The sequence below is a fragment of the Balaenoptera musculus genome, chromosome 7 (assembly GCF_009873245.2).
Source record: "Balaenoptera musculus isolate JJ_BM4_2016_0621 chromosome 7, mBalMus1.pri.v3, whole genome shotgun sequence".
Classification (NCBI taxonomy): domain Eukaryota; kingdom Metazoa; phylum Chordata; class Mammalia; order Artiodactyla; family Balaenopteridae; genus Balaenoptera; species Balaenoptera musculus.
This window is the reverse complement of record NC_045791.1, coordinates 25,458,540-25,483,603: the sequence shown is the minus strand read 5'-3', so window position 1 is coordinate 25,483,603 and position 25,064 is coordinate 25,458,540. Positions and strand designations below refer to the sequence as shown.

Below are 25,064 nucleotides of genomic sequence, written 5' to 3'. Positions count from 1 at the left end.
CATTATAAATAAAAATAAAATATTTGAAACATAAAATTCACGGGGTTCCTGCAATTTGTCAAAGAAAATGAAAGTTTCTCAAATGAGAAAGGAGTTTTTTTAATTGAAAAAGAAAGAATAAAACGGATTGCTGTCATTATTGGCCATAGTCATAAAAATCCATGTTATGCTTAGGAGATTTAATAAGAAACATGTTTTTGTTGTTGTTGTTTGAAAATGAGAATCTGGTTTAGAATGAATGATTAAGTTATTTTACATAAGTACTTCATCTGTAGCAAATGGAAATAAAATAGCAAAGAGAAGGGCAACGTAAAAACCAAAGAATATATGAAGGAACTGCAGTAATCATTTTTGTTCATCTCAAAACGAATAGAGAAATTACCTCTAGACCACCCTTAATATTGAGAACCCCCTCTGATTGAGTTTGTCTAGAAACAGTGAATTTCTTCCCCATGAGACTACCTATGCCCTTATATAGATCTCGTTGTTCACAAATCTTATGTGGATGAAAAACTGAAATTTTGGAGGAACCACTGGCCTAAGCTCCCTTCCACTGTGAATCCTTCATAGAACAATAATCTTCATTCACTAATAATTCTCATGACAATTTTCCTCAATTTTTCAACCATTGACTTAAAAATGTAATTCCCTGACTCTACTCATTTTATTTCCCTTTTATGGAATGAAAAGTATTTGTTGATACATTTTTTCATATGGTACCTAGTACTCTAAAGGTGTTCTGAAGAAAGTGGTGGCTTTATCTTTCTTAGTAATACAAAAAAATCGCAGAACGGACTTGAGGACACAGGGTGGGATGGTGAAGCTGGGATGAAGTGAGAGAGTAGCATGGACATATATACACTACCAAATGTGAAATAGATAGCTAGTGGGAAGCAGCTGCATAGCACAGGGAGATCAGTTCGGTGCTTTGTGACCACCTAGAGGGGTGGGATGGGGAGGGTGGGAGGGAGGCTCAAGAGGGAGGGGATATGGGGATATATGTATACATATAGCTGATTCACTTTACTGTACAGCAGAAACTAGCACAACATTGTAAAGCAATTATGCGCCAATAAACATATAAAAAAAATCAAAATCATATATAAAAATTTACACCTATTAAGGAAGCCTAATGCTGAGTGCTAAAACAAATCTTATATGTAACGTTTTTAAATTCCAAATTGCAGCTTTACATTGTTCCGTGTTAATTTTTCTTTTCTGGCCAGTCATTACAGTTTAAAAATAACTTACTTAAAAATCCAAAGTATTAGCTGTATTCCCAAGCCTCATTCATTTGGGGAATTTAAAAGATGTGACATATGAGTCCTCGTTTAAACTATTGATTACCATGACATCTTGTGCGGAGTCCAACCCAGACCTTCCTCCACAGTGATGTTAAGAACCTTCCATCTGCTACAACATGGATAGAACTTGAGGGCGTTTTTGCCAAGTGAAGTAAGTCAGACAAAACAAGGACAAATACTGTGTGATCTCATATGTGGAAACTGAAAAAATATAAACTCATAGGAACAGAGAACAGACTGGTAGTTCCCAGAGGGAGGGGCTGGGGGGCAGGAGAAATGGGTGAAAATGGTCAGAAGGTACAAACTTCCAATTTGTAAGCAAGTAATTGGGATAAGTATTAAGGGAAGGAAGAGGTTCAACTCTGGAAATACAGTCTCATAGGCAGCAGATCACTGTGGGTAATTGTGGAGCCCTGAAGCCAAAATGCCTGAATTTGAATCCTGATTCCACAAAATAATAGCTGTGACTTTGGACAAGATATTTAACTTCTAGGTCTTTGTTTCCTGACCCATAAAATGGGAATTAGAAGTGTGCCCCATAAAACTGATCAGAAGACTGAGTCCAGCTAATTCCAAAGGGCTCTAGAACACTGCCTGATATATGGGAAGCATTCAACAAATGTTAGTTATGTCATTTTCTAGGGAAAGCATTTCTTCTCAATTATACAATATATTCTCTTTTTTAGTTTCTCAGACCAGAGTAGAGATATGAAACCATGAAAGGAGACACTGATGAAAGTGGAATTTGTGACCACTTTGCTCAGGGCCTGGGAAATAGAGCCCAGATGGAACAGTTAGGGTGTTGGTATTTGCCTATCTAAGCCACTGCCAACTTTGTAGAAGCCATAACTGAATTTTAGGGATATTTACAACAAAAAATACATGCAGTAGAATTTCTACTCCAAGGCAGACAGCATGCAGAGAATGTCATGGCCGACATTAGCTACATACCTGTGGGAACTGGTTAACTCAGGAGTGGTTTGGAGAGGTGGATTCCATGGCGCTCTCCCTGGAGTGATTGAAAAGTTATCACCTTTATGCAGTTGCTCTGAGTGCCAGCCAGGAAGCAGCCCTTTTGCAGGGTGGAGCCTGAGGTTTAGAGACAAGATTTGGACTCATTTTGAGAGACTGAATCTTTGGTAAAAATTTATTTCCCCTGCAGTTTCACTGATGCCATAATACCTAGTGAAGGATATAAATGGATACCATTGTGAAAGTTATTTTACCAGGTAGGAAACTTGCAAGAGGATTTATATTTCAAAATGACAGTGACCTAAAACTCACTTCAAAAAATGTCTTAAAGAAAAAGGGTCCAGAATTGTAGCCTATGGAACCATATCACTCAGAATCTCACCCCGAAAAATGACAGACTTTAAACATCTGTGGCTTTTATTCCTCAGTTCAGTAGAACTTTGTACACAGAACAAGTTGTTAACATGCTACAGATAAAGACATTAATTCAGACTAACAAAGCCTCCCTATTTAAAAAAGAATTGCATTTTATTTCACCATTCCTTTTCAGCAATTTAAGGCATTTAATGGCTGTGTTTTATTAGGGTCATAAATTATATATGTTTTGGGCACTTTATAGTATCTTAGCTTCAAATACTAATGTTACACAGGTATGTTTGGTTCTGAGATACTCAACTTTTCCTTTAAAGTTGTGCAACCGAAAATTTCAAGCATTCAGAGATGGACTGTGGAAAAGTCACCATACTTAATGGTAATATAATCCTTGAGTAATTTTATATTTTGTTATACTGCTGTAGTAGGTTATTTTCCACTTTTAGAAACATTTCTTAAAGATTCAAAATGAATTTACCTCCTAAATATTAATTTTGAGTTTATTTTCATTGAAGTTGAAATTTAATTTAAATATTTTAAAGGTAGAAAACTTGTAGTTATGCATTGCCAACTTTTAAAGAACCTCAACAGTTACCAACTTTTTCTTTCTTCAGTGGTTGATAGTTTGCAGTTTGTTCAGTAGATTTGCACTAGAGCTCAGGCCTGGCAGACACTTACTGGATTCTTTAAGCATTTTCATAGCAGTTCATTCTTAGGGAAAAGTAAAGAGAATTTGGTCGAACAGGGATCACCCTGCAGTGCTTATTCTTCTGTCATCTCCTTTTTCCTGGACCCTTGTCTCTGCCCTCAATTCACACTAATATGGGAGTATGAGGAAAAACCCTACCCCTCCCTACTCTATCTTAAATACTGTGCTATTCTACCTTAATTGTGGTCATTAATCAACTTCATCAGATAATACCATAATGAGAACATAGGTGTAACCAAAAGGAAATGCTGTAGTAAAGGATTTGTATATTTTCTCAAGCTCATATATATATGGTTTTGCTTTAGCAGAATATTATTTTCTATTTCACCAAATTATCATTTCTGTGTGTGTGTGCGCGCAAGTCTGAAAAGGCCTATCTTTGATGAGGTTTCAATCAGATCCCATGTAGTAAAGGTATTGAACTAACAAATGTATTGTTTAGAATAAACAATTTAGAGAAAAGGTATTAAACTTAAAAATGGAAAAAAAAAAGTCGTGCTTTTGGAAAATTTTCATTTGCATGTACCTGTTCAAGCTTCTATAGAAAAGAACAATTTCAAAAGCCATGTTATAAATTTAGGGTCATATAAAAACTGGGTCAGTTCTGTTACCCAGTGCCTGATTTTCCATTGCCCACGTTTTTGTTGAACTCTGTTTTTCATTTTCCTTTCTGTTTCAAGTCCCATTGACCATTTTTATGTTCATTACCATGGGTATGAAGGTCAGAAAGGGCAGATGAAAAGAAAATGAATCAATGGTTTTCTTTGCAAATATATATGACAAAAAAAGATTTGCTGGATGTGAGACTCAGTAAAAACTTGCTACAACAGTATTTACTGTAGAGCAGAATTCACTGTAAAGTTGACTACCTTTTGAGTCCTTCAAAGCTACAGTAATCAAGGCAGTATGGTACTGGCACAAAAACAGAAATATAGATCAATGGTACAGGATAGAATGCCCAGAGATAAACGCACGCACATATGGGCACCTAATTTACGACAAAGGAGGCAAGAACATACAATGGAGAAAAGACAGCCTCTTCAATAAGTGGTGCTGGGAAAACTGGACAGCTACATGTAAAAGAATGAAATTAGAACACTCCCTAACATGTACACAAAAATAAACTCCAAATGGATTAAAGATTTAAATGTAAGACCAGACACTATAAAACTCTTAGAGGAAAGCATAGGAAAAACACTCTTTGACATAAACCACAGCAAGATCTTTTTTGACCCACCTCCTAGAGTAATGGAAATAAAAACAAAAATAAACAAATGGGACTTAATTAAACTTAAAAGCTTTTGCACAGCAAAGGAAACCACAGCAAAGGAAACCATAAACAAGACAAAAAGACAGCTCTCAGAATGGGGAAAATGTTTGCAAATGAAACAACAAAGGATTAATCTCCAAAATATACATACAGCTCATGGAGCTCAATATCAAAAAAACAAACAATCTAGTTAAAAAATGGGTGGAAGACCTAAATAGACATTTCACCAAGGAAGACATACAGATGGCCAAGAGACACGTGAAAAGCTGCTCAACATCACTAATTATTAGAGAAATGCAAATCAAAACTACATTGAGGTATCACCTCACGCTGGTCAGAATGGCCATTATCAGACAATCTAGAAACAATAAATGCTGGAAAGGGTGTTGTGAAAAGGGAACCCTCCTGCACTGTTGGTGGGAATGTAAATTGATACAGTCACTATGGAGAACAGTATGAAGGTTCCTTAAAAACTAAAAGTAGAATTACCATATGACCCAGCAATCCCACTACTGGGCATACACCCTGAGAAAACCATAATTCAAAAAGAGTCATGTACCAAAATGTTCATTGCAGCTCTATTTACAATAGCCAGGACATGGAAGCAACCTAAGTGTCCATCGACAGATGAATGGATAAAGAAGATGTGGCACATATATACAATGGAATATTACTCAGCTATAAAAAGAAATGAAATTGAGTTATTTGTGGTGAGGCGGATGGACCTAGAGTCATACAGAGTGAAGTAAGTCAGAAAGAGAAAAACAGATACGTTATGCCAACACATATATATGGAATCTAAAAAAAAAAAAAAAAAGAAAATGGTACTGATGAACCTAGTTGCAGGGCAGGAATACAGAGGTAGACATTGAAAGTGGACTTGAGGACATGGGGTGGGAGGAGGAAGCTGGGGCGAAGTGGGAGTAGCATCGACATATATACACTACTGAATGTAAAATAGTTGGCTGGTGGGAAGCAGCAGCATAGCACAGGGAGATCGACTCCATGCTTTGCGATGACCTAGAGGGGTGGGATAGGGAGGATGGGAGGGAGGCTCAAGAGGGAGGGGATATGGGGACATGTGTATGCATATGGCTGATTCACTTTGTTGTGCAACAGAAACACAGTATTGAGTATTGTGAAGCAATTATACTCCAATAAAGATCTATTTAAAAAAAAAAACCAGAATACAGTGATGAAGTAAAAAAAAAAAAAAAAAGCCTACCTGGGGTATTTGGATGATATAGGAGTTGCATATAATTTCTATCTTTTTTATAATTCTCCACATGGAGAATCAGAAAATTCCTTTTGTTGTTGCCGTTTTGTTTTTTCTTTCTGAGCCAAGAAAATTTTCAAGAGGGTATTGCAATTTTATAAATTGTTAGAATTTTCCATAAATGTAAGGAATTCCTCTCTAGTATCCAAATAACAGACCTCACTAGTTCATTAATTTTTTCAGACCATTCAGATATCATTTAGTGGGTTAGTTTCATTAACATTACAAATAGTCCCCGATTTGTGATGGTTCAACTTATGGTTTTTCAAACTTAAGATGATGGCAAAGCAATACACTCTTCAGTAGAAACCATACTTTGAATGTTGATCTTTTCCTGGGCTAGCAACAAGAAGTACATACTCTCTTGGGATTCTGGGCAGTGGCAGCAAATGCAGCTCCCAGACAGCCATGTGATCATGAGGGTAAACAACTGATGCACTTACAACCAGACAACCATTCTGTTTTTCACTTTCAGTACAGTATTCAGTAAATGACATAGTCAGTGCTTTATTATAAAATCAGCTTTTGTAAGATGATTTTGCCCAACTGTAGGCAAATATAAGTATTCCGAGCACCTTTAAGGTAGGCTAGGCTAAGCTCTGATGTTTGGTAGGTTAAATGTATTAAATGCATTTTTGACTTAATGATCTTTTCAACTTAAGATGAGTTTATTGGGATGCAACCTCATTACGAGGAAGATCTGTATTAGTAATGTTGTGATTAGGTATGTTAGTTTGTGTGTGTTTCAAATTCAATCTCCTCGTTTTCGGTATTTTCTTTTCACTCGGCATAAACCTCCACATCCAGGATGCAGTTGTTTTTATAAAATTTGGAGACAAGGCTATTGCCAGTAGGTGATTCCCATGAGGAAAGAGACGCTTCTTTTGCTGATTGACTATTCACCAAATACTGTTTATTTAGCAGTTGTTTAATTGTTCACATAAGTTGGAGACATTCGGCTCCGTTTAAAACAGGAGAGCCAAGGTGCTGTTTAATGAACGGAAGCAGTTATATGAGTACACTCAAAGGCTCTACAGTGATTCCATACAGGGCTTTCCAGGGAGGATCTGGCTGAGGGTTTAGTGTTGGCACACTGAACTCAAACTCAAGCCTGGCTAAGATTCTATGTTTTCAAATATTCAGTTGAATCCTAAATGGTCTTCATTCTTCCTTTTAGGGATTTATATTGCTTCAGAGATACAGACTTGAACTTTGTCAGTTCTAGCATGAAGGCAATATGGATATGACTGGTAGAAGATTGAGAGTATGGGCAGCAGGTGTTAGGAGGTAAACTCTGTGGCTGAAAAACAGAAAGGCAGATAACTTTGCCATATGGTATTTTAACCTGTGATATTGGCATTCTTCCTGTGGGGCTTCATCCTGCCAAGCTAACCAGGCACTGAAGCTGAGGGGCAGAAATAGCTGGACTTTACCAGAAAGAGGTAGCAGTTGACATGTGGCCAGTCTGTTTGATCTAGAGGATGCCCCACCAAAGCAGAAATAAGTACATGGTGAAAGCCTGATCAGATGGTTAAAAGGGGGGCTTGGGGGCTATGGTTTAGAAGATTGATCTTTGGAAGGCTTGAACTTTGCCTTAGCAATACATACCATTGGAAACCTCTTTGTATTTAATGAGCACAACCTAGAGTCATAGTGAATAAGGATTCTGTCATCAAGGCCAAGCATATGGGAACCATGTTTATAATTAGAATTTACTGGAAATAGATAATACGAATTCCTCTAAGCACAATGGAAGTGTAGCTGGTGTGCATGGCACAACAGTACTGGTTGATAAAATACTGAAATACTTGTATTCTGATTCTAAACTGCTGCTACCCAGTCCTTCCTGGGACTCCCTCAAATAACCCCTTGCTCCTTCAGACCAAAGTGGCCAAAGAAATCAGCTCTCCTAGCACAACTCAACTTATTTGCCTGTCACCCGGTCTGTCCTTCCTTCAATTTGCCTTCCCCATCCCTATCTCTCTCTTCCTAGTCAAACAGGCCTGAACATCTGGAGTTGGTGATGGTCCCGCAGCAAGAGATCATGGGTCATCCACAGCTGGCCAAGATTCCCCTCAAGTTACCCCCTTACAGCTACTAGTAGAAGCCATAGCCTGTATAGTGTATTTCATCTGTTGTTAAATATTCAGGTATCATCCCTGACTGTAAAAGCTGCTTCAGTATTGACGTGGCATGGCTTCACAACCTTATAACACGATTTTCTTCCCTTTTCTTCAAGATCCTTAATCAGAAAGAGAAAGAAACAGACAGAGATGCATAATTAGGTGTCATGCCTTGTTTGTTTCTTGGTTACATGTGATTGAGATTGTTCCAAAATATAGTAGTAAAGAAACCAGTTTTAGGAGATATGAGACCTGAATTGAAATAATAGCATTACAGCTCTGTGACCTTGAAGAAGGTATTTAACCTCTGTGGTCTTCAATCTCCTCATCTGTGTACTAGCAATTATAATATCTAACTCATAATGTTCTTGTAAGGATTTAATAAGATAATGGACATTATGTGCTTACCTCTGTGCTTACAGAGCCTGGAACACAGGAAGTACTCAGTAAACAGCAGTTATCCTATTAATATAATGCTACTTTTACAGAACACAGTAAAGAAGTTTGTTTTCATTAAAAGTGAATCCTAACATCATTTTCTGAATTAGCATCATTTTAAATGGCATAAATATTAAATTTTGAAGATTATCTTTCATCAATAGTGTTTCACTTTTGGTCTGAAATACACAATGTATACACTCTACCAATGATTCAACACTGTTTAAGAATGTCTGTATCATCCTATGGCTTTTAAACTGGACTATTTAACATTCTGTCTTCCTCTCAAGTATTAATTGGCCTATGTAAAAATCACCGTGTCTTCTAGTGCAACTAGAATGATTAACTACATGTGCTCTAACCAGTACCCTCTCACTGTAAAACCATTTGTATGCTAACCAGGTCCCTCAAACAATTGTTTGTTTTCACACACAGCGAAGAATTTTTCAAAATGTGATGGGAGTGACTCAAGGCATATATTTATTCCTCTTCTCTCTTCTCCATTTTTCTCTTAATCCATTCATTCTAAGCAAATATCAGGTGGTTGTTTTTTTTTTCCCAAATGGAATAATGAATGAATAACTCCTATCAAATAACTTTTATTCTAATAAACCTACCAGTGGAATCAGGAAAGATCTTGCTACTTGTTCACATATATCACAGTCATTCTGGGTTGTTTGATCAAGGGTCATGGAGCAAACTTCTCTTTAAATCAGAAAGATAGTATTTAAGTCAGTATGTATAATTTAATGTTGTCTTGAGGGAGCCCTGTAAAATAAAAAAAAGCTTGTTCTCCAGTTTTTGTGGAGCTGTTTTTGTGTTATTCAAATTGTAGTGAAGAGTTAATTGGATGAAAAATGATGCTTGCCATCAAAAAGATCCTCAAAATAGTTCTTAATCTGAAAAGATCAAAGTACAGAGACCTTGTATTTACTAGTTTTCCCTTCTTATATATCTACTCATCAGATATCAGCTTTGTTACTTACTGTTTTGGAGGGGAAATTAAATAATGTCTTTTGAGGGTCTTGGTAATGATTTATATTTTTAGACTTCCTTTGACTGTTAGCATTTGGGCAACATACCACCGAAATCTTTTCTTCCATTATCACCTGACATTAACCTGCCTTTGGTTTTTAGGCTTTAACTGGGGACCTGCATCTAACCTTTCATTATCTTAGCCTGTAGAGGAAGAGTGTCTTCCTTTACAAATTTCTAAGAAAAAGCAAACAAGCAATCCCTCTTAAGAGTGACAATGGAAATGCCTCTGTGTGCATAGACTTTGGCTCAGAGCAATTGCTAACACACGTATGGAATGAAAGATTGAAGGGCTCTCAGCTGCCCGTCCTGACATGTGGACAAGCCAGGTGGCTGATCCGCTTATTATCCCTTTATTATAGTAAGACTCCCTTTCCTCTGGAGGATGTGTGGAGCTATCTGATTTTGGCATTTTTTTGTTCGTTTAGTTTTGTTTTTTGGTAGGCATCAGTCTTTTAACATGCTTTCTACCAGGGAGTCATCCCTGCTTCAGATTGTGTAGACTTTCCACACTGCCCTGAAATTCAGAGCTGCAATCAGGAGCTGTCACCTGGCTACAATAGGTAAAGTAATCCCAGAGAACAGGAAGAAAAAAGCATTAGCCTTAAAGGTGAAACACTAATCTTCTATATTTCAGAAAAAAGATACTCCCAAATGGAACATTTCATCTTCTGCTTCCTTAATTATCTCCAGATTGGGTAAATCTTTTATTTACAGAAGTTTTAAGGTATGACTGGAACGTGTTTTACTTCTTGAGGACTCAGTAGAATATCTGTAAATTGTTGATAGAAAGGCATCTTCTTTCTGGTTCATTGATTAAATTCATATTCACTCATTTAAAAAGAGTTGAGAGCCAACTACAAATCAATACAATTACTACCAAAAAATGTGATGTATCATTCAATGAACTGTCCCTTTCTCTCAAACAAAAGTACCTTTGTCATTTTAACAGAGGGCCTAAAATTCTAATCTTTGGAATTAATCTATCGATATTGTTTCTGTAAGAATCTTGTTTAAATGTAAATACATTACCTGTAAGAGATAACACCTAGTATGTAAAGTTGCCTAGCAGAGAGCAGGGCTCTAAGAGATTAAAAAAGCATATACATCTGTTTTAACTGAGGTGTAGGGAAGGGAAAACAAATTTCTAGACCTTTTGACAAAGAGAGAATGGGGTGATCCAGAAATGAAAGAACATGTGAAGAATAGATACATGGGAAGGAATAAAGGAGCATTTAAAATACCTAAATGACAATAATTTTTTAATCCACCAAGCTGAGTTTCCTGCATTAGCACTGGGTTTAATAAATGGCAATGCTGCAATGACAGTCACTCATAAAACAGTGATTTCATTTATTTTCTTATCTATTTGCCTTTAAGTGGAAAGTCATAAAGCAAGACAGTCTGTTGGTTGATAAAGTTCCTATTTCTAAAGCTGTAATTAATGACAACAATGCTTTGGTTATGTCCATACAATATTTTTAATTTGCCAATTTTGACTGTATTCTGAATGTGCACATTTATAGTGCAGGAGAATGTTATGACTTAACCTATATGTTTTGGATTCAGATGTAGACAGTCAAACTGATAAAAATTATTTGATATATTCTAAAGTTAGCAACACACACACACACACACACAGAGAAATGTAGAGCTCTCTATTTTAACATAATAGCACTTCCAGATATGATTCAGAAAGTTTTTAGTAAGAGTCTTAACTAACCACCCATTTATTCATACACATAATAGCAGACAAAATGGCGTCTTTAGCTGTAGCAGAATTGCTTTAATATCGCACAGTCTTCCTTAGGTGACCAGGCATGCTTTTCATATATTAAATGCATAAATAAAGCACTGTATGTTAGATGTAAGGAATCATCCTATACTGAGATTTCTGAAGACTAAGAACTAAAGAAAAAGGATTTTTAAACCTTAGAACAAGTTAGCAAAGCTGTAAAATCTCCTCCCCCAGGGCCTTTAAAAATAGGACAGATGTCAGAGATGGCTTAGGGGTAGTAGAGCTGGACAAAATCAATCACCTTTACATCTCTTCCAGTTCTTGAATCTTCACAACATCCATTTGAAATATGCAAACAAGTCATTACTGGAGCCTATTTTGCAAAGTAATTGTTTAATTTGAGTGAGTTACTGTTAGAGAGAGTGCACATGTATCTTTTGAGGTTCTTCTATTCCTGTGTCCTCGATTTTAATCATATAGATTGCTTTAACAAATTATATCAATGAATAGTATTTTATTTAGAAGTTGAAACTCATAAATCCAATTTTAATTTTCTTTAAAAATACTATAAATAGTATTTCTTTGAATACTAAGTATTAGAATACTAATATTCTTTGAATATATAAATTTCTTTTCATTCTTTCCACTTAAAATATCAGTCTGTCAGGTGAAGTAGCTCATATGCAAAAGAAAATTATCCCTGAAAACAAGAATAGTATCTTATGAAATGAACATAGTTCTAGGAAAGTTGTATTACAACTGTAAAGGCATTATGCAATCCGATGTTATGTTTAATATTAAACAGATACAGGATATTAATTATATTTACATTGTGTACCAATTTTCCCAAACAACATGGAGTAAATAACGTGGTTTACATGCTTTACAGTCTTCACAAGCATCCCATATTGCTGTTAGCTGTTTTGATTTCTCAGCTGTGAGAATTATAATAGATGTTATAATGTACTATTTCCATACTCTTAATTGCATAAGAGTTACCTTTTCTCCTTAAAAGATGATTGTCTATAATATTTCCAGGAAAATAGATCTAATTGTATTATAAAAGCATTCTTTAAAAAAATTCTTTTTCTTTTTAATAGAGATAGAAAAGATAGAAAAGTTTTTTGCAGTCATGTTAATGGTGCTCCAGAAATCTTAATATGTTGCTTAGTTATAAAGAAACTAAAACGTTTTTAAAACGATTCTAGGAAAGTTAATTTTTTAAAGATTAAAAAAAATTTGTTCCCAGTTTTATTGAGATATAATTGATGTCCAGCACTGTATAAGTTTAAGGTGTACAGCATAATGATTTGATTTACATACATCATGAAATGAGTATCACAGTGTATGAGGGTTCTCTCTTCTCCATATACTTACCAACACTTGCTATTAGTTGTCATTTTGACTCTGGTCATTCTGACACGTGTGAGGTGGCATCTTATTGTGGATTTGAATTTCCCCGATGATTAGTGAAGTTGAGCATCTTTTCATGTGCCTGTTGGCCATCAGTATGCCTTCCTTGGAAAAATGTCTATTCAGAACCTCTGCCCATTTCCAACCAGGTTTTTTTTTTTTTTCCTGACATTGAGTTGCATGCATGCATCATATATTTTGGATATTAATTCCTTATTGGAGATACCTTTTGCAAATATCTTCTCCCATTCAGTAGGTGTCCTATTTGTTTTGTTGATAGTTTCCTTCACTGTGCAAAAGGTTTTAGGTTGATGTAGTCCATTTGTTTATTTTTGGGTTTTTTTTTTTGCCCTTGCCTGAGGAGACATATTCCAAAAGATATTGCTAAGGCTGATGTGAAAGAGCTTAGGTTTTCTTTAAGAAGTTTTATGGTTTCAGGTCTTAGATTTAAGTCTTTGATTTATTTTGAAGTTATTTGTGTGCAAGGTGTTAGAGAGTAGTCCAGTTTGATTCTTCTGCATGTAGTTGTCCAGTTTTCCCAACACTTTATCGTAAAGGCTGTCTTAACCCATTTTATATATTTTTGCTTCCTTTGTCATATATTGATTGCTCACATAGGTGTGTGTCCATTTCTGGGCTCTCTACTTTGTTCCACTGATCTATATCTGTTTTTGTGCCAGTACCATACTGTTTTGATTACTGTAGCTTTTTAGTATAGTTTGAAAGTGCTAATATTTAAAGCAGTTGTCACAAATTTTTAGAAATGATGGGATCTTCAACTTAAGAAATAGAAAATCTCCATAGGATTCAATATTCAAAAGCCAAATATTGTAAGGGAGCATATCAATGGAAATAATCCTTATATTCCTCTGTTTTTTTTCAATCAGTACTATACTTTACTAGAACTCGAGTCTCAAACAGTTCTTCAAATTATGATCAAATCTCAATATTCTAGGTGGATAGACAGGTAAAATCAAACAAAATCCCAAACTGCATAATTTTAATATTTTGAAATTTGAAGGTATTTCATGCTTTTTTCTGATAACTTTATATACCAAATTTTTTTTACTTGATTTTATATCAACTAGTAATCAGTATGTTTTTTATTCCTACATTCTGCTTTATATTTTAAAGTGGGAGGAAATATATATATATTTTTTACATAAAAGCCTTGTACCTTAAGAAATATACATGAAACTGCATATATTAATACAGTTCATAAATTATAGAGATATTTGTACTGTAAAAAAATTAAAATGTGAAATAAACAACATCTCTGTGGGTTCGTAGAACAAATTGGGATCAATGACACCTACAAAAAAACCAAAAAAAAACCCCAAACAACAACAAAAACAAAACAACAAATAAAAAATTTGTATGCTTCCCAAACCATGATTTCATTTGATCCTTATGACAATCATGTGATGTTAAGTACTTTACTCAAGTTTAGACAGCTAATACATGGCAGCTAAAAACTCTGATTCAAGGTTTTGATCTCTAAGCCTCAGAACGCTTCCACTATTACCTGTTATTTTTCACGAAGAAAACTTGATGGAGAGGCCAGAGCTTGAAGGTGAAAAAGAGCTTGCTGGGTGAAAAAGAAAGAGAAGGTTTACTTTTCAGATGATGATATTGCATACCAAAAAATCCATAGGTGGGAAAAAATGTGTGTTTTAGGGAGGTGAATGATAACAATGAATGAAGTAGAGTATTAAGTACTGAAAATACTTGTATACAATACCAATTGTAATTAATTGTAAATAATGCTAATAAGTTTCAACTAGACCATGATATTAGGCCAAGGAGTTTTGATTTATTGTGGCCAGCAACTGAGAACAATTATGCTTTAGAGACTAGTCATTGGGTGAAAGCTGTATTTGTAAAACCAATTCTAAGAATGCATTGATGATAAAAAAAAAAAGATAACTTCCAGCATATCAAAGAAAGTTCAATTGCTAGAACTTCACTCACCAACTGTATATTGAACACTGTTTATTCTGTGTCAGGCAGTATACTAGATGTTTGTTTCCCAGTCAGAGAGAGAGGGAAGTTTATAAAAGAGCATGTGTGAAATGCATCTGTGTTCATGGAATAGTAAAAATAACAACAGCAATAATGTGACAAGAGTTTAAGAAGCACGAAAAATAATGGTGGAAATTGTGTCTAAGAGAAAGGAATTCTGATCAGCTTTTGAAGGACCTTGTATGCCTTTGGCTTCACTGTTAGTGGTATCCCTAAAACGTTGGGGAGAAGCTCAGCAGAGTTGGAAGCAGTGGCTGGAGTAAGAAGGGAATGGGAATACAGCAGGTGCAGTCTATATTTTGAAGAAGTTTAACAGTTAAGAAAAGTAGGAAAGAAGGGATACTACCTCAAGAAATGTTCAATCAGAAAAAGAGACTTTGTTCTTGAGTGTAGGTTTAAAAAAATTGAATGAGATTGCAGGCAGGAGTTAGACCTATTGGAAAGATAGACAGGGGAAATACAGCCAAGCAGCAAATCTTGATGGAACAAAACCCCCAAAGTGGGATGTGACAGAGTGTAGGGTGAGGAGGTTAACTTCGGTGGGGGAGGATTGATACTGGTCCTGCTAAGATATGATGATATTGTGCCAAGTGCAGATATTTGACCATATCTGCCATTATAGAAGAAAAATCTCCACTCCTTCACAAAATGCACTATCTCGATTATCTTTAGTCAGAAAGGACATTTGATGAGATTTGTCTTCCACTATCACTTTAACTGAACAGAGTTATGTTTAAAAATAATTTGAACATTCAAGAACATACAGATGAATCATGCTATCCTTGCATTATCCTGGAAGGCTTATTTGTAAAATGAGGTTCATTAAAAAATGGAAGCTATTTCAGCTAATTGGGTAAGGCTTATAGAAAATTTAAAAACATGGATACTATTCTCCTGTGTTTATATATTTTAAATCCTCCTCATGATAGAGTTTTTCTTTCTTGTAATTAATTACTATATTTTAAATTCTGCTACCTTGCTCAGGTCACCTAAAATTAGATGTGAGGGACTGGAAATGTTTTCTAAATGTGCATTACTGACAACTGAAGTGATATTCTCACCAGGACTACCATACTTGTTAAAATTTTAAGAGTCTTTGTACTATTTTAAAATTTCTCATGTGCTAATCTGTTATCACAGTGTCTCTCTCAGGTCCCCCTAAGTCCTCATGATTTAGCAACTAAAGAGATAATTCTGGGTATATCAGAGAGCCTCCAACCCTGTTCCTTGCTATGTCCAAATAATGATTGCTGGTTGTGAAATGCTCTGAATGCCTGAAAGTCTTCATGAGATGAATCATTTAATGCAACATGGACATATTCTGAGGAATTCATGCAGCCTCCATTATCCTGTGCCTCTTCTTGTCACACGTAAATAGGTAGAAGTAGTGATCAGGGTGAGTTTTCTCTCTGTTATCAGGGTGGACTAAAGGAGCCTCATGGGTTATACACACCGTTACTTCAGAAATGTTCATTGGGAATCAAGGATGGATTATTGCCCAAAGAAATAGTACACTGTTTACATATTACCTCGTTTCAGTTGAGAATTTGAATTGAGGCAAGCATTGCCATTTCTCAAACTGTCCCATCTCTATCTCCATTTTCAAGAAAGACAACAACATTTTGGTTTTAGCAGTTTTCCAGCTGAAGTATATCAGCATTGGTCAAAGAGGTTAAAGGTATTGATTCCCTCAATTTTGAGGTTAATTCCCAAGGCCTGGGGCAACCTCTACACTTATTCTACAGATAATTTCTGCTATTTACTTCGGTGTAACTTGCAAATTTTCATTGTCTTAATATGTTTTGGTATGAAAATTTGGGAAGAACTGGTTAAGGTACAATCCATTAAGCCATCACCCAGCTGTCTTACCAGTTACCCAGCAGTGAGGGAAACCAAGACAAGAGTATATCAAGGGCGGGGGGAAGACAATAGTAGCTAGTCTATGAAGAAACCAATTGACTCTTTCATTCTTCTAAACGAATTTCTCTTTTGTCCCTACATGTTACCAATAGAAAGAATCTAATGGTTCTATATATTGCCCTGAGAAATCCAAACATTTTTTCCTGTTTTCTCAAAATTTATAAGTAGCTGAGCCTTTTCCCTTATCACCAGATGTACATTTTCACTCCTTCTGTCATGTTCATCAGTTACCTGACAGTCTTAAAAATGAAAACTCATACTTGTATTTGAGCCAACACAAGTATCACTTTTTTAAAAAATCTTGCTTTTTTAGAACTACTGATGCATTTTTGGTTTCTAACTAAAAATTTTTATAATCTCCTGGGTTTATGAAGTATTTTGACAAAACGAATACCCTTGTATAACAATAATTGTATAAATATACATGAAAACATACAAGGAAACCTATTAGTGGTAACACTTTAGCTAGTGAAGCTACATCATAAAAATTTGTTGACTTCCCCAAACAAATGGTTGAACAAATACTTAATTTTGCACATCCTAGAAGATGTTAGATAGGCCTTTTCATTATTGTTATTATTTTGCCTCAACTAAGTAAAGTAAAACATACATTTTTTGAGGTTTTTTTTTTTCTTTAGGGGCTTGCAACAGAAAAGAACGTTATAAGATGTAACTCACCTTCTCAAAACATTCTTAACTATGATAACAGCAATCACTTATTTAACGCTTGCCAAGAAAAATGCTAAGAGCTTTTGATACAATTCTTATAGCAACCTGGTAAAACACAGAGAAAGTACAAAACTTACCCAAGTTACTCAGTTTATAATTGATGGGACCAGAAATTAGACTCAAGAATCTGGCTCCAGATTCTCCACTACAAGAATCTCCACTGCACTGCATTTATTTACATGACTAACACATGTTGAATTCCTACTCTGAGCCTACATCTCTCAGTGCTTTGCCATGAATAACTTTTGACCCTCACAACAACCCACTGGTAGACTCAGTTGATATTTCCATTTACAGCTGAGAAAACTAATGCTAAATTGATTAAATTAATGCCCCATAGGTATTGACAAAACTGTGATTATAAATCCTAAGTGTGTCTTGACTGAAAAATCTGGGCAATTGCAATAATCAGTGTCAGATTAGTACATGACTGTAGCCTTATTATGTGACTGTACTTTGGATTTGAGAGAGGTGGGCAAGATTACGGATCATTATGAGAGAAATTGGATGAAAGATGGTGGAATAGAAGGATGTGCTCTCACTCCCTCTTACGAGAACACCAGAATCACAACTAACTGCTGAACAATCATCAACAGGAAGAAACTGGAACTCAACAAAAAAAGATACCCCACATCCAAACACAAAGGAGAAGCCACAGTGAGATGGTAGGAAGGGCACAATCACAATAAAATCAAATCCCATAACTGCTGGGTGGGTGACTCACAAACTGGAGAACAATTATACCACAGAAGTCCACCCACTGGAGTGAAGGTTCTGAGCTCCATATCAGGCTTCCAAACCTGGGGGTCTGGCAATGGGAGGAGGAATTCCTAGAGAATCAGACTTTGAAGGCTAGTGGGATTTGATTGCAGGACTTCGACAGAACTGGGGGAAACAAAGACTCCACTCTGGAGGGCATACAAAAAGTAGTGTGTCTGTCGGGACCCAGGGAAAGGAGCAGTGACCCCATAGGAGACTGAACCAGACCTACCTGCTAGTGTTGGAGGGTCTCCTGCAGAGGCAGAGGGTGCCTGTGTCTCACCATGAGGACAAGGACACTGGCAGCAGAAGTTCTGGGAAGTACTCCATGGTGTGAGCCCTCCCAGACTCTGCAATTAACCCCACCAAAGAGCCAGGTAGGCTCCAGTGTTGGGTCGCCTCAGGCCAAACAACCAACAGGGAGGGAACCCAGGCCCACCCATTAGCAGTCAAGCAGATTAAAGTTTTACTGACTTATGCCTACCAGAGCAACACACAGCTCTACCCACCACCAGTCCCTCCCATCAGGAAACTTACATAAGCCTCTTAGATAGCCTCATCCACCAGAGGGCAGACAGCAGAATCAAGAAGAACTACAGTCCTGCAGCCTGTGGAACAAAAACCACATTCACGGAAAGATAGACAGGATGAAAAGGCAGAGGGCTATGTACCAGATGAAGGAACAAGATAAAACCCCAGAAAAACAACTAAATGAAGTGGAGATAGACAACCTTCCAGAAAAAGAATTCAGAATAATGATAGGGAAGATGATCCAGGACTTCGGAAAAAGAATGGAGGCAAAGATCGAGAAGATACAAGAAATGTTTAACAAAGACCTAGAAGAATTAAAGAACAAACAAACAGAGATGAACAATACAATAACTGAAATGAAAACTACACTAGAAGGAATCATTACCAGAATAACTGAGGCAGAAGAACGGATAAGTGACCTGGAAGACAGAATGGTGGAATTCACTGCTGCAGAACAGAATAAAGAAAAAAGAATGAAAAGAAATGAAGACAACCTAAGAGACCTCTGAGACAACATTAAACGCAACAACATTCGCATTATAGGGGTCCCAGAAGAAGAGAGAGAGAAAGGACCCGAGAAAATATTTGAAGAGATTATAGTCAAAAACTTCCCTAACATGGGAAAGGAAATACCCACCCAAGTCCAGGAAGCGCAGAGAGTCCCATACAGGATAAACCCAAGGAGAAACACGCCGAGACACATAGTAATCAAATTGGCAAAAATTAAAGACAAAGAAAAATTACTGAAAGCAGCAAGGTAAAAACGACAAATAACATACAAGGGAACTCCCATAAGGTTAACAGCTGATTTCTCAGCAGAAACTCTACAAGCCAGAAGGGAGTGGCAAGATATACTTAAAGGGATAAAAGGGAAGAACATACAACCAGGATTACTCTACCCAGCAAGGATCTCATTCAGATTCCATGGAGAAATCAAAAGCTTTACAGACAAGCAAAAGCTAAGAATTCAGCACCACCAAACCAGCTCTACAACAAATGCTAAAGGAACGTCTCTAAGTGGGAAACACAAGAGAAGAAAAGGACCTACAAAAAGAAACCCAAAACAATTAAGAAAATGGTCATAGGAACATACCTATCGATAATTACCTTAAACGTGAATGGATTAAATGCCCCAACCAAAAGACACAGGTTTGCTGAATGGATACAAAAACAAGACCCATATATATGCTGTCTACAAGAGACCCACTTCAGACCTAGGGACACATTCAGATGGAAAGTGAGGGGATGGGAAAAGATATTCCATGCAAATTGAAATCAAAAGAGAGCTGGAGTAGCACTATGTATATCAGATAAAATAGACTTTAAAATAAAGAATGTTACAAGAGACAAGGAAGGACACTACATAATGATCAAGGGATCAACCCAAGAAGAAGATATAACAATTATAAATATATATGCACCCAACATAGGAACACCACAATACATAAGGCAACTGCTAACAGCTATAAAAGAGGAAATCGACAGTAACACAGTAAAAGTGGGGGACTTTAACACCTCACTTACACCAATGGACAGATCATCCAAACAGAAAATTAATAAGGAAACACAAGCTTTAAATGACACAACAGACCAGATAGGTTTAATTGATATTTATAGGACATTCCATCCCAAAACAGCAGATCACACTTTATTCTCAAGTGTGCATGGAACATTCTCCAGGATAGATCACATCTTGGGTCACAAATGAAGCCTCGGTAAATTTAAGACAATTGAAATCATATCAAGCATCTTTTCTGACCACAATGCTATGAGATTAGAAATCAATTACAGGGAAAAAATGTAAAAAACACAAACACATGGAGGCTAAACAGTACGTTACTAAATAACCAAGAGATCACTGAAGAAGTCAAAAAAGAAATCAAAAAATACCTGGAGACAAATGACAATGAAAACACGATGATCCAAAACCTGTGGGATTCAGCAAAATCAGTTCTAAGAGGGAAGTTTATAGCTATACAAGCCTTCCTCAAGAAACAAGAAAAATCTCAAACAATTTAACCTTACACCCAAAGGAACTAGAGAAAGAAGAACAAACAAAACCCAAAGTTAGCAGAAGGAAAGAAATCATAAAGATCAGAGCAGAAATAAATGAAATAGAAACAAAGAAAAGAATAGCAAAGATCAATAAAACTAAAAGCTGGTTCTTTGAGAAGATAAACAATATTGATAAACCATTAGCCAGACTCATCAAGAAAAAGAGGGAAAGGGCTCAAATCAATAAAATTAGAAATGAAAAAGGAGAAGTTATGACAGACATAACAGAAATACAAAGCATCCTAAGAGACTACTACAAGCAACTCTATGCCAATAAAATGGACAACCTGGAAGAAATGGACAAATTCTTAGAAAGGTATAACCTTCCAAGACTGAACCAGGAAGAAATAGAAAATATGAACAGACCAATCACAAGTAATGAAATTGAAAGTGTGATTAAAAATCTTCCAACAAACAAAAGTCCAGGACCAGATGGCTTCACAGGTGAATTCTGTCAAACATTTAGAGAAGAGCTAACACCCATCCTTCTCAAACTCTTCCAAAAATTTACAGAGGAAGGAACACTCCCAAACTCATTCTATGAGTCCACCATCACCCTGATACCAAAACCAGACAAAGATATTACAAAAAAGGAAAATTACAGGCCAATATCACTGATGAATATAGATGCAAAAATCCTCAGCAAAATACTAGCAAACAGAATCCAACAACACATTAAAAGTATCATACACCATTGATCTGATCAAGTGGGATTTATCCCAGTGATGCAAGGATTCTTCAGTATATGAAAATCAATCAGTGTGATACACCATATTAACAAATTGAAGAATAAAAACCATATGATCATCTCAATAGATGCAGAAAAAGCTTTTGACAAAATTCAACACCCATTTATGATAAAAACTCTCCAGAAAGTGGGCATAGAGGGAACCTACCTCGACATAATAAAGGCCATATATGGCAAACCCACAACAAACATCATTCTCAATGGTGAAAAACTGAAAGCATTTCCTCCAACATCAGGAACAAGACAAGGATGTCCACTTTCACCACTGTTATTCAACATAGTTTTGGAAGTCCTAGCCATGGCAATCAGAGAAGAAAAAGAAATAAAAGGAATCCAAATTGGAAAAGAAGAAGTAAAACTGTCACTGTTTGCAGATGACATGATACTATACATAGAGGATCCTAAAGATGCCACCAGAAAATTCCTAGAGCTAATCAATGAATTTGGTAAAGTTGCAGGATACAAAATTAATGCACAGAAATCTCTTGCATTCCTATATACTAATGATGAAAATTCTGAAAAAGAAATTAAGGAAACACTCCCATTTACCATTGCAATAAAAAGGATAAAATACCTAGGAATAAACCTACCTAGGGAGACAAAAGACCTGTATGCAGAAAACTATAAGACACTGATGAAAGAAATTAAAGATGATACCAACAGATGGAGAGCTACACCATGTTCTTGGATTGGAAGAATCAGTATTGTGAAAACGCTATACTACCCAAAGTAATCTACAGATTCAATGCAATCCCTATCAAATTACCAATGGCCTTTTTTACAGAACTAGAAGAAAAAATCTTAAAATTTGTATGGAGACACAAAAGACCCCAAACACCCAAAGCAATCTTGAGGGAAGAAAGCAGAGCTGGAGGAATCAGACTCCCTGACTTCAGACTATACTACAAAGCTACAGTAATCAAGACAATACAGTACGGGCAGAAAAACAGAAATATAGATCAATGGAGCAGGATAGAAAGCCCAGAGATAAACCCACGCACCTATGGTCAACTAATCTATGATAAAAGAGGCAAGGATATACAATGGAGAAAAGACAGTCTCTTCAATAAGTGGTGCTGGGAAAACTGGAGAGCTACATGTAAATGAATGAAATTAGAACCCTCCCTAACACCATACACAAAAATAAACTCAAAATGGATTAGAGACGTGAATGTAAGCCTGGACACTATAAAACTCTTAGAGGAAAACATAGGAAGAACACTCTTTGACATAAATCACAGCAAGATCCTTTTTGATCCACCTCCTAGAGTAATGGAAACAAAAACAAAAATGAACAAATGGGACCTAATGAAACTTCAAAGCTTTTGCACAGCAAAAGAAACCATCAACAAGACGAAAAGACAACCCTCAGAATGGGAGAAAATATTTGCAAACGAATCAATGGACAAAGGATTAATCTCCAAAATATATAAACAGCTCATGCAGCTCAATATTAAAAAACAAACAACCCAATCCAAAAATGGGCAGAAGACCTAAATAGAAATTTCTCCAAAGAAGACATACACATGGCCAAGAAGCACATGAAAAGCTGCTCAACATCACTAATTATTAGAGAAATGCAAATCAAAACTACAATGAAGTATCACCTCACGCCAGTTAGAATGGGCATCATCAGAGAATCTACAAACAACAAATGCTGGAGAGGGTGTGGAGAAAAGGGAATCCTTTTGCACTGTTGGTGGGAATATAAATTGTTACAGCCAGTATGGAGTTTCCTTAAAAAACTAAAAATAGAATCACCATATGATCCAGCAATCCCACTACTGGGCATATACCCAGAGAAAACCATAATTCAAAAAGACACATGCACCCCAATGTTTATTTCAGCACTATTTATAATAGCCAGATCATGGAAGCAACCTAAATGCCCATTGACAGACGAATGGATAAAGAAGATATGGTACATATATACAGTGGAATATTGCTCAGCCATAAAAAGGAACGAAATTGGGTCATTTGTTGAGACGTGGATGGATCTAGAGACTGTCATACAGAGTTAAGTAAGTCAGGAAGAGAAAAACAAATATTGTATGTTAACTCATATATGTGGAACGTAGAAAAATATTACAGATGAACCGATTTGCAGAGCAGAAATTGAGACACAGATGCAGAGAACAAACGTATAGACACCAAGGGGGGAAAGCGGCAGGGGGTGGGGTTGGTGGTGTGATGAATTGGGCGATTGGGATTGACATGTATACACTGATGTGTATAAAATGGATGACTAATAAGGACCTGCTGTATAAAAAAATAAATAATATAAAATTCAAAAATTCAAAAAAAAAATGTTTTCAGTATATATGTTTTCAAAGTAGCTATGCATCAGAGCAAAAGCACAGTATCTGTTCATCTAATAGTATTTTGCATTATAAGAATACAAGGGAAAAGATCTTCCAGAACCCTAGTTGATCATCTCTAGAGGAGTGTCTGTACAGATTATCTGGCCTCCTTATTCAGGAAGCACAAAGAACCTTTCTTTATGTATTTGCGTATTATGGATGGATTTGTTTGTATAAAATGGGCAGACTCTACAATGATTTCTAGTGCTAACCCCCAGTTCCTCTTCACTGCAGAACTGCTGATAACTCATTTGGGGTCTCTGTGCACTCAGACATAACATAGGATAATTCCAACTGTATTTTGGTTACATTATTTAGCTTTGATATCTCAAGTTTCCAAATCTGTAAAATGGAAACAGCAATAGTACCAGTTCAAAAGGCTGTTAGGAAGATTAAATGAGTTAATACATGTAAAGCACTTAGTGCCTAACACTTGATGTGTACTCATCAATTAAAAATAAAAAATAAAATAAATAAATAAATAAAAAGTGCCATGCCAAGAAGTTGCCATTATGCATATTTCACAGTTGAGGGACTTGAAACTTACAGGGTTTAAGCACCTTGCCCACTTATCTAAGGATAGGAAATAGAACAGTGACTGAAACCAACCCTTAGATTTTCAATCCATGCCTCTTTAAGGGTTGAAAGAATACTTGTGTTTTAAATGCATTATTTGAAAAACATACATATTATTTTATTTCCTATGCAGCCTTTAAAAATTATTTTTTTTTATTACGTAGGCCAGTTTTGATGTCTCTGAGAATCAGAGCTGCCCTCCGGTAGTATTGTCTATCATTTTATTTTGCGAATTCACGCTAGTGATTTCTTGTGCTTAACAGTTTTAGTGTTAAAAAAAAAAAAGCTAAATCACTGTGTTCCTTTTTGCATTTTTCCAGGTCCTGAGGAGGTAGAAATCAAGTGCCCCTTGAATCACATTGCTTGCCTTGGTGCCAACAAATGTGTTCATTTATCCCAGCTCTGCAACGGCGTCCTGGACTGCTCAGATGGGTATGATGAAGGAGTTCATTGCCGTGGTGAGTCCATTTGTGGAAAAATACAACTGAAATATTGAATTTTTCATAGTTTTCATGAAAGTTCAAAGAGAACCTATAACCTGTCTTTTCTTTCAACCACAACGTTATCAGTTATTGAGAAAGCATGAGTTTTATTGCCAGAGACACTCAATATGCATTTCAAAGCTGTGACTATTGTGCTTTATTGAAAAATGCTGTTAGAAAAAAAAAATACATTTAGACTTTGAAGTTGGGCTCTTAAACAATTATCTATTTC

At 36.1% G+C, this 25,064-nt stretch overlaps 1 protein-coding gene across 1 annotated transcript in view; it reads left to right on the top strand.

The window, feature by feature from the left end:
• LRP1B (LDL receptor related protein 1B) overlaps positions 1–25,064 on the top strand; it is a 1,897,582-nt gene that overhangs the window by 679,022 nt on the left and 1,193,496 nt on the right. Inside the window, exon 3 of the mRNA XM_036857483.1 lies at positions 24,671–24,808. Within this exon, the coding sequence (XP_036713378.1) occupies positions 24,671–24,808 (138 nt within the window). The remainder of the gene's footprint in view (positions 1–24,670; positions 24,809–25,064) is intronic.